This window comes from Xylocopa sonorina, chromosome 7 (genome assembly GCF_050948175.1).
Source record: "Xylocopa sonorina isolate GNS202 chromosome 7, iyXylSono1_principal, whole genome shotgun sequence".
Lineage (NCBI taxonomy): Eukaryota > Metazoa > Arthropoda > Insecta > Hymenoptera > Apidae > Xylocopa > Xylocopa sonorina.
Window position 1 is genome coordinate 13,686,129 of NC_135199.1, and position 15,886 is coordinate 13,702,014.

The 15,886-nt window shown below is 43.0% G+C and overlaps 3 protein-coding genes across 4 annotated transcripts; 1 reads left to right on the top strand and 2 right to left on the bottom strand.

Moving 5' to 3' along the window:
• The first annotated feature begins 128 nt into the window (after positions 1–128).
• Positions 129–9,671, top strand: Nost (Nostrin). Of its 2 annotated transcripts, none has more exons than XM_076897526.1 (9): positions 129–332; positions 5,689–6,111; positions 7,540–7,628; positions 7,689–7,768; positions 7,833–7,957; positions 8,041–8,505; positions 8,575–8,904; positions 9,018–9,170; positions 9,242–9,671. In XM_076897526.1, the coding sequence occupies exons 1-9, from the start codon at positions 294–296 to the stop codon at positions 9,668–9,670; spliced, it is 2,133 nt and encodes a 710-aa protein (XP_076753641.1). In that variant the 5' UTR covers positions 129–293; the 3' UTR covers position 9,671. The 2 variants fall into 2 exon arrangements, with proteins under 2 accessions (XP_076753641.1, XP_076753640.1); XM_076897525.1 differs by lacking the exon at positions 129–332 and adding an exon at positions 4,806–5,559.
• A 564-nt stretch (positions 9,672–10,235) lies between these two features.
• On the bottom strand, positions 10,236–12,077 carry LOC143425382 (phospholipase A1). The gene is made up of 6 exons (XM_076898127.1): positions 11,581–12,077; positions 11,398–11,501; positions 11,006–11,313; positions 10,825–10,920; positions 10,501–10,746; positions 10,236–10,384 (listed from the first exon to the last, which is right to left on the bottom strand). The coding sequence occupies exons 1-6, from the start codon at positions 12,058–12,060 to the stop codon at positions 10,311–10,313; spliced, it is 1,308 nt and encodes a 435-aa protein (XP_076754242.1). The 5' UTR covers positions 12,061–12,077; the 3' UTR covers positions 10,236–10,310.
• Positions 12,078–12,472: 395 nt separating this feature from the next.
• Positions 12,473–15,667, bottom strand: Rrp6 (exosome component Rrp6). The gene is made up of 7 exons (XM_076897832.1): positions 15,521–15,667; positions 15,183–15,428; positions 13,583–15,094; positions 13,147–13,510; positions 12,979–13,060; positions 12,709–12,868; positions 12,473–12,630 (listed from the first exon to the last, which is right to left on the bottom strand). Exons 1-7 carry the CDS (start codon positions 15,641–15,643, stop codon positions 12,577–12,579), a joined length of 2,541 nt encoding a protein of 846 aa, XP_076753947.1. The 5' UTR covers positions 15,644–15,667; the 3' UTR covers positions 12,473–12,576.
• Positions 15,668–15,886: the final 219 nt, after the last annotated feature.

Sequence of the window (15,886 nt, forward strand, 5' to 3'; positions counted from 1 at the left end):
CAGTCCCAGAGTTGGCTGTTTCCGCGTAAACGTACCTCGAAGACCCCTCGCATTTCCGCTATACCTTCACAATTTCGATCATCGGCTTGCAAATTCCAAGTTACTCCTCCGATTGGTAACAGTTCAGTTCGTTCTTTTGATTGATACGAAAAACATTGGCGCGCGCGCGTGCGCGCGTGTGTTGTTCAATGCTCAATGGATATCTCGAGAAGTTGCAGGCGAAGTAACGGAGATCTACGATGAAACTGTGATTTTATGCGGTCCGTGCAACTTGTTGCTTCGGGACTAACGCCATGTCGAGCAGTTCGCTTTTTTACAAGGATAAGTACGTGGTGAGTACTCGCTTCTTCTTCTTCTTCTTCTTCTTCTTCTTCTCCTTTTTCTTCTTCTCCTTCTTCATCTTGGCTAGTCTTTTTACCGAACGAAGCTTTCGTCGTCCGATCAACAATACATTTCCCATCGTTTGCTTTCCCCGATACTTTTTTTATAATTTATTAAACGATCAAGGAAGCTCGACTTGTTTCGTTGCAAGTATACGTTTTATACGATATATCATCCGTGAAATTATAAATAATTTGTATACTTTCTAAAAGTAGAAATTTTTGCTTATTAGACACGGTTTCGTTCGAATCGTATCAAAGAGTAAATAAAATATAAGAGACAAGAGTTGTGTTACGATTCTTGATCGATTGGTTATCAGCGTACCTTATCCTTTTATGAGGTAACAAAGAAAAGAAGAAAAATGTTCGATATGTCCAAAGCGTTATTCCATGTAAAAAAAAGGTGACGCGTTACCGTCTCATAGTGTGACAATTATTCACGAATGATGGTATATTTATTGATGGACGATGATTGCACGTATGTAAGTGTAGTAAGTGCGTTAGATTAAATGAGACTTAAATAGCTAATGAACGCGACGGTCAAGAAGGAAAGGGAAGGGGCAACTTTGCTGTTTAAAAGTATAGAATGAGATTCGTTACAAGGCTTTCAGTAATTAATAACTTTAACGCTTTGATTAATTGATTCCTTTGCGAAATTTTTACTCGCGCAGAACGTGCAAACGCAACGTTGATATTTGTTTAATGGTAAACGTTAAAATGTTCGGTTGATAAAACGAATCGAAATAAAAACTACATCGTAAGTTTCAAATAGTTCCATTTCGAACAAATAATTGTCTTTCAGTAAAGTATTCAAATTTGGTTAGAACGATATATATTTATATTCATCATACAAGGTATGCGTATTGGAAGAACAGCGCCATATTAGAACGTGAAATGGAGACGATCAACGAACGGCATTGAAGTTTAAGTTAATTACCAAGTGAACGTGAAGTCGCGTTGTTCCAGTTATCCTTATCCTTGATTACGTTGTATCTTATCGGGATCGCTTTGACTCGTCGATGATGATTTCAACTCTACGGTTACGCTAAAGGTGATCTAACAAAACGGGATACACGATTAGGTGCTTAACCGATTGTGGGATACCCCAGCTAATTTAGATAATTTCCGACGATAGAGAAAGCAAAATAAAACTAAGAAACAGACGTGAAAATCTTTTCTCTTTATTACACGATCCATCGACACGATCAAGAGATCGCGATATAAACTTTTATACGTACGTTACGTAATTATCGCTCGACTGCAACGGGGAGAAGAAGAAAAAGATACGCGTGTTTGCATGAAAACTGGGAAGAGAGAAAGAGAGAAAGTGGAGAATCTGGAGAGGGGAGGATTGGGAGTGAAGAGGTAGGGATAAATCATCAACTATAATGTATATAGATACGTACGTACATGTGTGGATGTGTGTCGAGTTTCAGAAGAAGGTGGAGGCGGCGTGTGCGGTTCGACTATCAGAGGAACCCTCGGGGGTGAAAGTCTTACGTCAGTGACATGCATCTTATTATGCCGCGTAGACGACGATCGTACGATTCATGCGAACGGAAACGGTCGCAGCTGCGACAGATATCATATCAACTTCTTCTTTCTTTCCCCCTTCACTTTACCATTTTTCATCATTTGCCCTTAACCCGTTACGTTCTCATTTTACATCGCCAATTAAGTGCAAAGACTATATTATTTTGGCTGTGGCGCGTCACGTTGCCTGCAACAACAACTCGAGTGTGCCGTGAAAGAGCCCCGTTCCGGTTGACGAGTTTATGAGTTTCCGGTTGATTCTCGTCGCCGTATCATTATGAGACACCGCTATACGCTAAGCGAACCTCCTCCTATTCTGAATCTACGAATATTTGTCACTTTTTATAAAGCTTGATTGCATTTTAAATGAAATTACGTTCGTCATTCTCCTTTGAATCGGATAAATCGCAGACTAGAATAGGCAGGTACTCTTTTGCGACGGAATTCAGAGTCACGGTATTTCGCGGCACACCCATAGGAAATTATTGCGCGTAACTTCTACTACGAACGTACAGTTTGCAAGGTATCGGGTATTACCAGTCGAAACGGTGATATTCTTTTCCGGTTTCTTTCAATAGCGACCGATCTCGATTCGATAATTGGCGACAAGCGTAACAACGAATCGATTCGCTTTCACGGACTTTGAAAAATGGCCGATTTAGGGCTGAAAGGTGCAGGGTTGGTCCTTCCTTGGAGAATAAGGAATCGGGCTAGAATATTTCGCATAAAAATGAAACGTCAGATCGGATAAGGTACAATGGATCACATTCGATAAGGAAAAACATGCTTTCACGATTAGTGTACGTTATTTTATCAGTATGATTTCGTATCCGTATAAACTCCAATAGCTACGCGGGTACGCCTTAGTTTTCGTCTTAGCTTCTGACGATATCCGAGATTTAAGACGCGAGATCGAATTCCGATTCGGAAGAAGTGAGAAGTAATCGACCAAGGGACTACTGTTCCGTTCGCGATGGGCTGTTCAACCGCTACGGTTATACGATAAATTTCAACTTTGAAATACAGAAAAGGGAAAATCTGGCGAGAATACCAATTATAACAATAGGATGGTTTTCAAATGTCGATGGTTATCCAACTGTATTCGAGATCTCTACGTAAGTATGTATGTATGTGCTACGCATGTAGGTAAAAAAACTTAGCTACACGCTTAGGTAAGCGTATGGTTGTGCCGGATGTGAAACACGCATTAAATTGCGCACTCGTAATTGCGTCACTAACGCTGGTGACGTTAGTTTCATATTTTTGGTGATTCTGTTTGCTCGCGCATAATCTCGATAACGAAGTTCCGAGAATGACTTTTGACCGAAAGAAGAGGAGGAGGAGAAGAAGGAGTCAGGTTCGAGTAAGATCGCAATGTCGTCGTTCAAGTGCAAACGACGGTGCAAAAAGAGAGAACTAGCTACAATTTCCTTGAACGGGTGTAGTAGTGGGTCACCGAAGTGGCTGGGCCGTCGATGGCTGGGGGGAAGGTTCGATACCGGATGACAGGCCGTTTACTTCCGCTCTCCCTCCCTCGAATCACCTGCTGCTTCTAAGCGTCCGCCTTTTAATCGCGATCTTATCCACGCGACTCGTACCTGTATTGAGAAATGAGTCGCGAATATCGTTATCGCTAGACGATTACACGTATTTCATGACTCAAATACGATTAAGCTGTATTCGAGATAATAGCGTGTTTTTAAGCGATTCGACTGTTCGCCTCGGGAGATGGTAACGGACTAAACTGCTTGCGAGCGCGACTAAACTAATTATGTTACCGTAGAAACCGGTTGCAAAAGTTACGCGTGCTCGTCTGTGTCGCGTTGCTTTACGTACGTAAATATCCACTTTTACCTAGTTACTGGTGCGGTGCGGTGCGGTGCGGTGCGAGCACGTGCACACCATGTTTCGGTAACGCGCGAGTGTCTCGCGGAACCAAGCTAAATATAAAAGCTGGAAGGGAAAAAAGGAAAAAGGTACAGAAGCTGGAAAGAAAAAAAGAATAATCCTCCCGCCTAGAAACTGGCGTTACCCGGTGTTCCATGCTCGCATTCGTCGCGGAGCATTACGCTCCGCTATTGGTGTGCGAGATATAGAACCGTTCGCGTCCCGCTTCCCAACTAACTTTACCATCGCGTATCGTAACGAACGCGCGATCCTATTAAATTCACGCGCGTTTATACGTTCAACGATAAACATTCTCTATCGCGACCACCGAATCAAAACGGAGATTTTTTTGTCCAACATTTTTCCGCACAGCGCAGCGCTCTGTTTGCGCGGTTGTGTAACACGTGCGCGTACACGACATAATACGAACGGATATAATTGTTCGCGACGCGTGGTGTTGCATAATAGAGAGCCTCCGGCGTGTGGATCCAGTCACGAGTCGGACGTCGCCGCGGAAACGTAACGATTCTCTCGGTTCTCGGATAATTAACCTTGAATCGATCACGCGTTTCCACTCGTCGGACTCGACCTGGTTATTAACGCGCACCGTTCATAGTTTATCGCGATATCGACGATGTAATTGTCGATACTACAATATTTATAGTGTACCGTAGATATCGCGCGTCTGCTACCGGTTACGCGTTCGCGGGACTCGAACTGAAAGAAACCGAGTCGAACTGTTAATAAACACCGGGTGAGCTGGTTTACTTACGTAACGCGAATTCGATGAAAAACAAGGTGTTCGTTCGATGATTCCTCTGCATCATCGCCGACTGTTTTCAAGCGTTGTGTTCAAGCCTGTGTGTTTCATCTTACGCAATCGTCTCTCGTACCTGCAAGCCCGTCGGCCGTACATTCGTATAATACCGTGTATCATGTACAAACGCGCGTATCGGCTTCGGAGATTCTGTGGAAATGTTGAACGATCGTTGGTAGGAGGGATCGCGCGTTGATAACCCAATTCCATTCAAAAATGGAGGAGGCGAAACATGCCTGGGCATCGTTAAGGTCGGTGGGAAAGTTATCGTCGTCTAACGGTAACTGTAACAGCAACAGCAACAGCAACAACAACAATAACGAGAACGACAACGACAACGATAAAGGTAATTCAACCGCAATTTGGTACGACGTTCCCGCGCCAGTGATAATACATTGTCGCGAGTTCGGCGAGGCGAAAGCGAAGGCGAAGGCGAAGGTCGAGAAAGGAATCGACGACGGTGCAGTGAACAGCGAGACGCCGCGACACAGAAACACCGTGGAACTGGCAGCGGTGACGTCGGTAAAGATCGACGAGGCCGGAGTACCAAAGATCAGTTTCAGTTTCTTGCACGGGGAGAACGCGGAGGTTGCCGGAGGAGACGACAAAAATGCGTGCCCACGAACCGAGCTCTACGACTTGCCGAGGAACTCGTACGTCCTCGATGGAATGGAAGTCGAAACCGAAGCGAATCGGGAGGACGGAAAATTGGCGACGGCATCGGTGCAGATTCGAGACGAGATCGATGAGAACGAGGAGACCGCGTCGGAGAAAGCGAGCGATATCGATGTCGATTCAGAGGGAAGATCGGATTCGTACGATCGAGTGAATCGAGAAATCGGCTCGATTTCGGGTTCCTATTCCGATCCTGAATGTTCTCAGAACGATCGTAACGACAACAGCAACGCCGCTCCCTTCCGTCGAAACGGACAGTACCCAAAGGTACTTTCTTGCTTGCTTGCTTGCTTACTTACTTACTTACTTGTAACTGCCGAACCGGTCCTTTCGTTTATCGGTTGATTTATTGGAGAGAAAGACGTGGAACGATCGAAAATTAACGTAAAATTGCAGAAACACCGGCTGGGGAAAGCATGGGAGAAAATGCGAAGCTGGCTGCGCGACGAAACCTCGAGGATCAACCAAGTTGTGAACAGACACGCGAGATTGCAAGCCGTCGGTGTTCTCGTCGGAGATTCACGTTGCCCGGTGAACGGTGCTTGCTACGATTTGACTAGAGCGAAGCCCCGAGAAACGGGATCGATCACCAGGGTCGAGGAATTCGGTTTGGCATCCGTTTCCAAGGAGAATCTCGTTCATTCTCCCGATACCGTGACTGTTCCGGTGACGAACACGAACGCTCCTCCTATCTCCCTTAGCACAGACACGGATAACGAGCAGACTCGTAAACCGGGCCCTATCAAGAAAAGAATGCTGGGCTCGATCAGAGGATTAATGGCCTCCACTCTTCTGCTCCAGACTCACGAGATCGAAGAGGTACATCGTTTACGCTGTTTATCCTAGAACCTTTCTCAACCGTTAGAAATGAAAATCCCCGGCCGTTCTATCGAAACCATCGATCGAACCGAGGAAAGTGTGGGAAAGTTGTACGGTGAAAATAACCGATTCCGTTCCGTCGTTACCAACGACGCGACGGCCTTTCGATCACGTCGTGATCGTCGTCGTTTACCTTAACATGAAAATATTACGCGATCGAATAAGCATTGTAAAATGGGTAAGCGAGTACGCAGAGTATTACGGATGCGTACGCGTACGCCTAGACGAACGCATTGCGAACATTGAACGTGCGAAAGAAAGCAGATACTGGTAAATATGTATCCGCTTACCGCTCAAGTAGGTGCGCGTAATGCCTGCCTTCTCGTTTTAAAAGAAACTACGTGCACGCGCGATAGTATCCGCGACCTCCGCGATTTCACCGTGTCACGTGAACCTAAGCCGTGGAAATCTCAAAGGCAAGCTTAAGAGGGAAAGGAACCGCGCGCATCGATTACCATCTCTCGATATTTCACCGGCGATTTTCTTCCTCCAAAGTATGTATCGAGACACGAATGAACCCTAATGAGCGTACCTTCGAAACGAGTACGTAGTATAGAAGATGTACTTGGACTTGTGCATACCCTATTATAAACGCTTGGCGTATACATACATACATACATACATACCTACCTACCTACCACCTGTTGCACGCGTTAGCCCATTTGTTCCGCGACCGTGCCATTATGTCCAACCTGACTACGTATCAATTAACCTTTTACTTTGAAATCGTGTTTCGACATCACCGCGGTATTAATACGTTTCATTTTTACGCATCCAGTTTCACCGAACTCGCATTCATTTATTCACGGGCGCGTAAATTCTTACTCGCCCGTTACCTGACCAGATGGATCGCAAGAAAGTTGATCTCTCATCGTGCGGTGTCCGATCGATTTTTCTCTCGCGCAACACCGAGCACGCTATAATAACTTTCAAAGAAACACCTTGTCCACCGTCTTATTTACTTCACTTGAACGTAAGCGTAACATTTTAGTTGCTAGTTTATCACGGTCGAGTAGAAGATATTAATCGATACGGGTACGAAAGAAAAATGAATTTATCGTCGTGTCGGCTTGGAAAGTTACCAAGCCAGTTTGGTTCTCGGTACCATTTTCGATTTCCTTTTGAACCGTCAACCGAGAAAAACGCCTGATATCATCATCCTGGCCTGTTACAAAGCGTCACCACTTAACGGTTGCAAGTAACGAGGAACAAAAGTTTTCCAAGTAACAATAACACGCAATAACAGTATCGCGTCTGGCGAGGCTGCGATGCGTGGTTACCGCTACTTTTCTGCGATTCCCCTCTTTTAAACCAGGACAACTTAACGAAACTATTCGAGCGTAAAACGATCGTTTCTGGTTGTTCCAGGGAGGACAAGGTGGATTCGAAGATGTCCGAAGGTACGTGAAACAGGGCGGGGACTTTTGCAAGGAGCTAGCATCGATTCTTCACGAAAGGTGAGTATCATCGTCATCGTCCGTGTAAATATCCGTATTCGTTCTTTGTCGGATTCACAGAGCCGAATTGGAGGCGACTTATGCCAAAGGTCTGAGCAAATTGAGCAACAAACTGACGAAAGCATGCGCAAAGGATCAAGGTAAACATTCTTGTTGAGTAGTAGTAGTACAGAACGTATTAGGTATTATTTATCTAACGCACAGGTGGCAATGGTGCCGGAGGTGTGAACGAGGCATGGAGATGCGTCGGCGAGGAGATGGAGGCTGCGGCGGAAGCCCATAGAATCTGGGGCATAACGCTTGGCGAGCAACTCGCGAAACCACTAAGAGTAAGTTAATCGAAACCTCGATGAAACGATGGTGTATCGATGGCATATCATGGTGGCATATTCGCATAATCGCGTATTCGCAGGTAGGTGTGGCGGAGGCTCAAGGACGCTCGAGGAAATCGATCGAGAATTCCGTGGACAAAGCTGGAAAGTCTCTCCACGAATGGCGCAACATCGCGACGAAAAGTAAGAAGCAAAGTTTCGCCTGCGCGCGCGAAAACGAGAGGTTGCAAGACTTGGCGAGGCTGCAATCGATCAGCCAGAGTCAGCAGAGTAATAACAAATCGTCGAGCCATCATGTAACGGAGAAGGAGGCTAGCAAGCTGGAGGCGAGGAGGAGAAAGGCCGAGGACTCGTCTCGTAGGGCGGACACGGAGTTTTATACGGTGAGCGTGAGAGCCGAGAGAGCCAGGCTCGAGTACGAAAGCACGATGAGGAAGGGGGCCAAGCAAATGGAACTTCTCGAAGAGGAACGATTGAGCGCGCTCAAGGATCTCGCGAACGTTTATCTGGCCCATCTGCAAGCTCTAGCTCCCCGTCTGCAACAGGTACGCGGAAAATATGCGCCATTCGCGCGGCTCTTTCTTCTGCCCTTCTTCCACTCCCGAATTTTACAGAGTGCAGACCGTTTGGCAGCTCCGATACGCAATTGCAACGTCTCTCAAGACGTCGAGATCTTGAAGAATCTTATACGAAGGGTAGAGAGCAACGATGGGTGTAACGCCGAGCAATTGCTACCAGATTTTTATGCCGAGCATGTTACCCTGGCGATGAACAGGGAACGTCGGAAACAAGCGTTGGTCAGAGTTCTTCACTTGATCAGACAAGACTTGGAGCGGGAAAGGCGAGGGAGAGAAGGCTTGGAGACTCTTCACAGAGCTTTCGTTGCAACCCCGGCATTCGCGGCGGACGAAAGCACGCAAAACGTGACGGACAAGCTACACCACGTACGAACACTTTTTCTTCTTTTTTTTCTTCTCAATACGACGGCGCGCACCGTATTCGAAAGTCAGCTAATCTTCTCCCTGCCCCCCCCCCCCCCCCCCCCTCCTCCCCTTAGATGCGTTCCATGTTATTGTACTTGGAGGCAGCGAGGTACAAAGTTGGTGGCACATTAGCGGAAATGGAAGGTAGCAAACGTGGCAAACATCCATTGGCCGAGCACATTTTAGTTTCAAGGGATAAACAAGGCTTGCAGCAGAGTGTCCTTAAGGTAAAAGCGGCGCGATTACCATCTTATTTAATAGAAACACGCCACGACCGAAAACCATCGTCCTTTTCCAGATTCCTTCTTGGGCGAAGAACGAATCGTTTGAAATTCAGGACGCCGGCGACGACGACGATATGGATGCCCGTCTGGCGAAAGATCACGACACCGAGAGTCGCCACTGGGCCGATCGGACAGCCGGCGACGGGAACTCGGAGAATCCACCGGACGAAGATGATTTTAGCGATTTCGATGAATTCAGTAGCCACTCCGAGGATAATAATAATCATCAAGATGTCGACGCTGCCGATACCGCTGGTAAAATCGACGGAACGGAACGGTGTAGAGCGATCTATCAATACGCGGCAAACTTAAACGACGAGCTTAGTTTAAGTCCAGGCGATTTGATAACGGTGCATCAGAAGCAAGCGGACGGTTGGTGGATAGGCGAATGCAAAGGACGAACCGGTATATTTCCAGCTACCTACGTTCAAGTTATTCATTGATTACCGAAAATATCTTCGATTCGTCCGACACTCGGCAAAACTGAACCGTTTCGTGCAAATAGATACGTGTCCAATTTCAACGACAACATTCAAAGATACTTACGTACTTCTATTACACAGGATCGACAAACTACCAAAGTACGCTTGAAACTGATAAATATCATGCATTTTACGCATTGCATTTGCCTCTCTGTACATACTGTATATATATTTAATTAACCGATCGTCTTGTCGGCAACAATTGTCCAGAGTATTGACACGTGCTAATTACGCGTGTTACGTACCTCTCTACGAGGAATCGATGAATGTGCCAATGATAGCATATATACACACACACACACACACACACACACACACACACACACACACACACACACACACACACACACACACACACACACACACACACACACACACACACACACACACACACACACACACATATATGTATTAAAGAGAGAAAATCGAATAATTCTCAACATTTCATTGTAAATAGCGCTTACGATTAGCTGTATCTGATACGGTTCAAGTATTGTATGTAATAGAAATTTTAACTAGAGTTCATTTATTTATGAACTATATTTATATATATTATATATGAATCAATAATACGTTTGTAATATCATATACGTGTAGATTATTAATCGTCCAGCTCGTCCGCGTAATCTTTCTTCAGTTGGGTTATCACTTCGTCCAGTATACGAGTACCGTTGACTAGAAAAACGAAGGATAAATATCTAAGTAAACGTAAATAAATGTCCAAATAATATTCCACGGAACATTTATTATAGTCCCACGTGAATACCAGTGTCCAACATCTTAAAGCTTACCGCAAAATGGTACACTGTCAGAAGTGGTGATAAAGAACGTTCCTCGTTGAGGATATTTTATCGCATTGATACCCATTTCGATACAACTATTTTTATCGCAAGACTCTTTTGCTATTCGTATCAAATTTCGATACGTTAAATCCCAATGATGCGCCCAGAAAGTGCAATTCCGATTAACATCGGATATCAAGGATTCCGTCAAGTAAACGTACGAACGTCCGTGACTACATATAGACTTATGGACCACTGAAATGAGATTAGAATTTTTCAAAAAACGAACACGTCGCGATCCTTATTGAAATATGATGACTGCGATGTTTTTACCTTGGAGAGGAAGCGGCAAATACCCGAAATACGAAGAATCGGTCTTTACGCAGCCGGGTTGGCTTCTACCACCGTTAGGGTAGAAATCAACGTGACCTAAAGGAAAAACATGTAATATTCTCGCAATAGCATGCGAACACGATGGAATTGAAAGAAACGACAACATGGAAAATGAACCAACCTATCGGTTCTGGTAAACCTAATCCGATCTCGGAAAGCAATTTACCATTAGTATGAATGATATCGACGAACGGTGCATCGGATTTGTGAAGTTTTACAGTAAAATCTGCATTCTTGAAGCATGGTTGTGCGGGATCCAGTCCTGTTATTCTTTCAACTTTCCACGCGCTTTGCCTTCTTTTCAACTGTTTGGCAGTAAAACCACAAATGTGCGCTCCAAGACTATGGCCAACCAGATGTAAGGGCCCCCAACTGTTTGCATCGGAATTACTTTGACCGGTTGTCGCATTTTCTACATGCTCTAAAAATCTTTGCAAAACAGTCAACCACAGCCATGAATTCGCAGTCAGTATCGATGTTGAGATTTATTATAATTAGTATCGCGAAACAGACCTTGCAATTTGATATCCTACTACTCTTGTGTTCACAGCTGCTTTGTAATAATTCCATGTATTACCTGCAGCGCTCCAATCTACGATTACAACGTTAACGTCTCCCTAAGGAATAGTATTTTAAAAGAGTATTAAGAAAGTATACAAAATATACGAACATGTACAACAAAAATGATAACTTTACCCATTGAAGAAATGCTTTTTCCATGTCACCGATCCACGATTCTTGACCATGAGATAAGAATCCGTGAACTATCACGATCGTTCTTCGTTCTATCTGAAAATCCGTCCACTCCAAACCAAACTGTTTACCAATCATTACCTGCACTCGTTGCGGTTGCCTTCTTGAAGATAATAAAAGTTTTACGTTCAGACCATTTGTTCCATTTGGATTGTTCATAAAAACCCATTCCATCACCGTGGCTAATGTTTTCCCTAATCCAAAACAGTCTACTTGATTTGATTTCAGATCTGTTCGAGAATCATTAAGACTCGAAGAATTTTTAAGCGTAAAAATAAAGTTCATCAAATTTTGGTTACTATAAGTAGAAGAATTTTGAACACGTTCCGAATTTCCCATCACGTTTATATTTCCTATAAAATTGTTACTACACACAGCAGAAACAAAATATAGTTTAATAAACACTGTTACGAAAAGAATCATTTTCCTCACTGAATTGTTACTCGCGGTTAGAAAGTCGCGACCTAACGTCGCGACCTAACGATAATACTTGTAAGAATGTAATGTGTACATTACCGACTTCAAGTGGAACGGTATACGATACAAAGTATCAATTTCACGATTTCACAACTGTTCTGATCCCTTTCCATACGTACACAACATTTTTTTTCTCCGAGACTGTTAAGATTCGTAGAAAAAAGTTGTCAAATAAACGTAATAAGAAAAGGGAAAAACGGAACGACTAGATAGAATCGTAACGTATACTAAATTAGTCGTACTAAAAATATAAGGTATTAAATACTTGCACATTTATACATTATCTTTCTATTATTTAAAAATGTATCTATATTAGTATATATACATCTTTTTTATCTCATTTGTACGTAATACACGGAAAAGAGTATGGCATTACGTAACTCTAAATCTGGCATAAAAAATGAAATCCTTATCGTTTTCATTAGTAATATAGTTAAAATTTAGCTTTCGATAGAACGGTGCTTATATGTTCAATTTTTGCTTCTTCTTCTTCCGCGTTCTCTCCTTCTTCCTCTTCTGCAAAATTAAGTTACAGCGCGCATTAATATTCGAACATTAACATTCGGATAAAACGAACGATAATCCTTTTCTTACCACTGCGTCTTGGAAGTGGTTTACTTGGCCGGAGTCGTTTTTACTACCTCCTTGGAAACTAGTAAAGTCTACGAGTTTATAATCGAATATTTCTGACGGCATCATACCCTTTTGCTCTAAATCTTTAATCACTTGTTTTTTATCCCCCTTTTTCCTTGCTCTATAAATAAACAATCAACGTATCAACGATACCGATACGTTTCGTCAAAGTTCCTATCTTACGGCTGCTCATAATATTAAAGAGATTACTGAAATTTGTTGTACACCTACCGCATCGAATTAATAGCTTTATCGTTCGAAGTCTGTCCCTGTTCTCTTGCTGTTACATCTTCTTCTGTGTTTCGATTTTTCTCTAAAAAAAACTTATGATTAGCTTATGATAAACTTATGAAAGCCACTGATCTTTTTCACGCCTTCACGCAATAATTCCGCCGTTACCTTTAGCTTCCTCTTCCTTCGTTTCATCTTGTTTGTTGATATTCGCGTCTCGTTTTCTTTTACGTCCTTGCATTTGACTTAAAGAAATTTGAGATGATTTTTTTGATCGCGTCGCGACTTTTCCCTTCGCCATCATTTCAGAAACTTGCTTAAAATGCTCGTGAACATTTTTCTTGCTCTCCGCTATATCCTCTTTCTCAATTTCGGCATTGTTTAAACGATTTTCTTCCTCCTGCCTTTCCCGTTCTCGCGCCTCTTCTTCCGCTATCATAGGTATTACCCGTTTATATCGTTCAAATGGACTTACAAAAACAAATTTTTTATCCGTATTGTCTTTAAGCTCGTCCTTTTCTATCTCCTCGTTCTACCGGCAAACATGATAATCAGTGTCTTCGATAAAAAAGTTGGTAATAAATTTTTCAATAGCATACGTTACCTCGGACGTAACTGGACTATCGAAAACAGTTATCGCGTGCTTTACCGCGGCATTTACAATCGGCGAATCTAACGTATTGTCCCTGTCTAACAAACATGGCAAATCAGCTCTTGCTTCCGTATCGCTTGGAATATCGTGAGGAGAGTAGATCCAGGCCTCTGAGTTTGTAATAGGATTTCTTTGGGTTAGTCGCTGCCTGAGATCTTCCAGAACTGGTTTAATGAGCGGCTGTTCCCTTGCTTTTAATATTATCTTGTGCAGTTTCAGTAAATTCTGTCTAACCAAAGGAGGAATAGAGTCGCAGCATGCCAGAATTCCCTGCATCTCACGTGGTAACGTTTCGGCCATGTTCAGAAGCATATGATTCGGTAAAACGTAACCAGTACTATCGTCCTCTTCTCTGGCGGTGTGATCCCGCCATTTGTGCAACTCCCTTAAAGCGTACAATTGCTTATTGTTAAACATTTTTTGGCTCTTTCGATAGATACTCATAAAACTATCCTCTGTCCAGACTGGTTTTACGTAAGTCTTTTTGCAAATCTCCGTACTTCTGTCGTAAACGGCTTTTAAAATATTACTTTGTCCATTGGCCAAATCAATTAAAGCGTTCTTCAAAATATCTTTTATATATAACAAATAATGCGTATCCTCTCGAGCATATTTCATAAGCTTTTCCGGTAAAGGTCTTATACGCCAATCAGCCATTTGATAATGTTTGTCAGGATCGACGTTACAATATCGTTTCAGTAAATACGCTAAACTTAAATACGGTAAGTTGAGTTGCTTCGCCGCTTGGTGCGTATCAAACATGTTCACCACGTACAAAGACAAATCTCTTTGAAGCCACTGAATATCTAAATCCGCTCCATGAAAGACCTTCAATATCGTAGGTTTGGTAAAAATCTCGTTCAGCTCGTGCAATTCGGATCGCAATGACAGAGTATCTATCAAATAATCTGTATCGACCGTTGAAATTTGCATTAAGCAAGTTATTCCTTGGAAACTCCTGTAAGAATGATGCTCCAAGTCCACAGCAATCTCTTTGTATCGCTTTAGATCTTCTAGTAATAATTTCAAATCGGATGGCTCCTTAATTGTTATCAGTCGAGTTTCTTCCAACGATTTATACTTTGATGGTGCAGATTTTTTTAACTGCTCTTCGGGGGGTACAAACATATCCAGTTCGTACTCGTAAGGATGATTGAACACCTCGCCAGTTTCACCTTCTTCCAAATAAATAGCCAATGGTTTCAAAGAGTTTGGTTTGTCTTTAATCCTAGGGCACCAAGGTTTCGAGCTGTTATCAATTTTATCTTTAAACATTAGCTGAGGCCTCTGAATGTTTTTACCAGCCAATAAACGTACAGACTGTTCATTATCGGTGATTCGCGACGACTGGCTAACTTGATAGTCGTTCCAGCTACCGTTGATCGGTTGTTTTTTAGCACGGGTCACTATTAGTTCCACTTCTGAATTTTTGCTAACGCCACACTCTTCGTCCATCAAAGCGTTCTGCGATGCGCAAATATCTCATATTTACAAAGGTCTAAACTTAACCGTGAAAGTACAGTACAGAGTCGTAATCTTTACGAAAACTTACAGCCCGATCCAGGAGCGTGTCGTTTGCCTCTAGTAAAAGATCAAATTTTTCTTGAACGTCGCGATGCAAAATGTTGCTTTTCACGTTTGCTACTCCCAGCACGTGCTGCATAACGTTTAACAGCAGTTTGGCGTTCTCATTGTTAGCTTTCAGAAAACTGGGAAAACACGAGTAATAGTTGAAATTGGATTCAATTGGTAAACTGTTGGCAGCTTTGATCCCAAGTTTTATGGCATCGAACGCTTCCTATAATATAACAAAGGCGTATCCATTTAACTGAAAGCGTGAAAGCAAAAAAAGTTTTCAACATTCCCTCAGTTGGATAAGCTCGATCTTACCTGAACGTAATCATGGAAACTCGCATAGCCGGGTATGACTCCGTTAACTTCTTGATTCTCGTTTTCTTCGGTTTCATTTTCGGATAGTGGGCAATCACCGCTCCAATCTTCCGCAGGATCCATATCGTCGATGATAAACAGATAGCCTCTCGTTGTCACTTAAAATAATTTGGTACTGTAACAGAGATCTGTATAGTTAGTGTCGATGAATTGAACACGTGTGTACGTATAAGTAAAATTTAAAGGCAGTTTGCGAGGTTAATTAGACATTTACACGTTCAATGCGTGTATTTATTAGTTATTCACGCGTGGAGCGAAAATGTGTATTTAATAAATTGTTGAATAAATTGAAAAGTGTACCGGTTT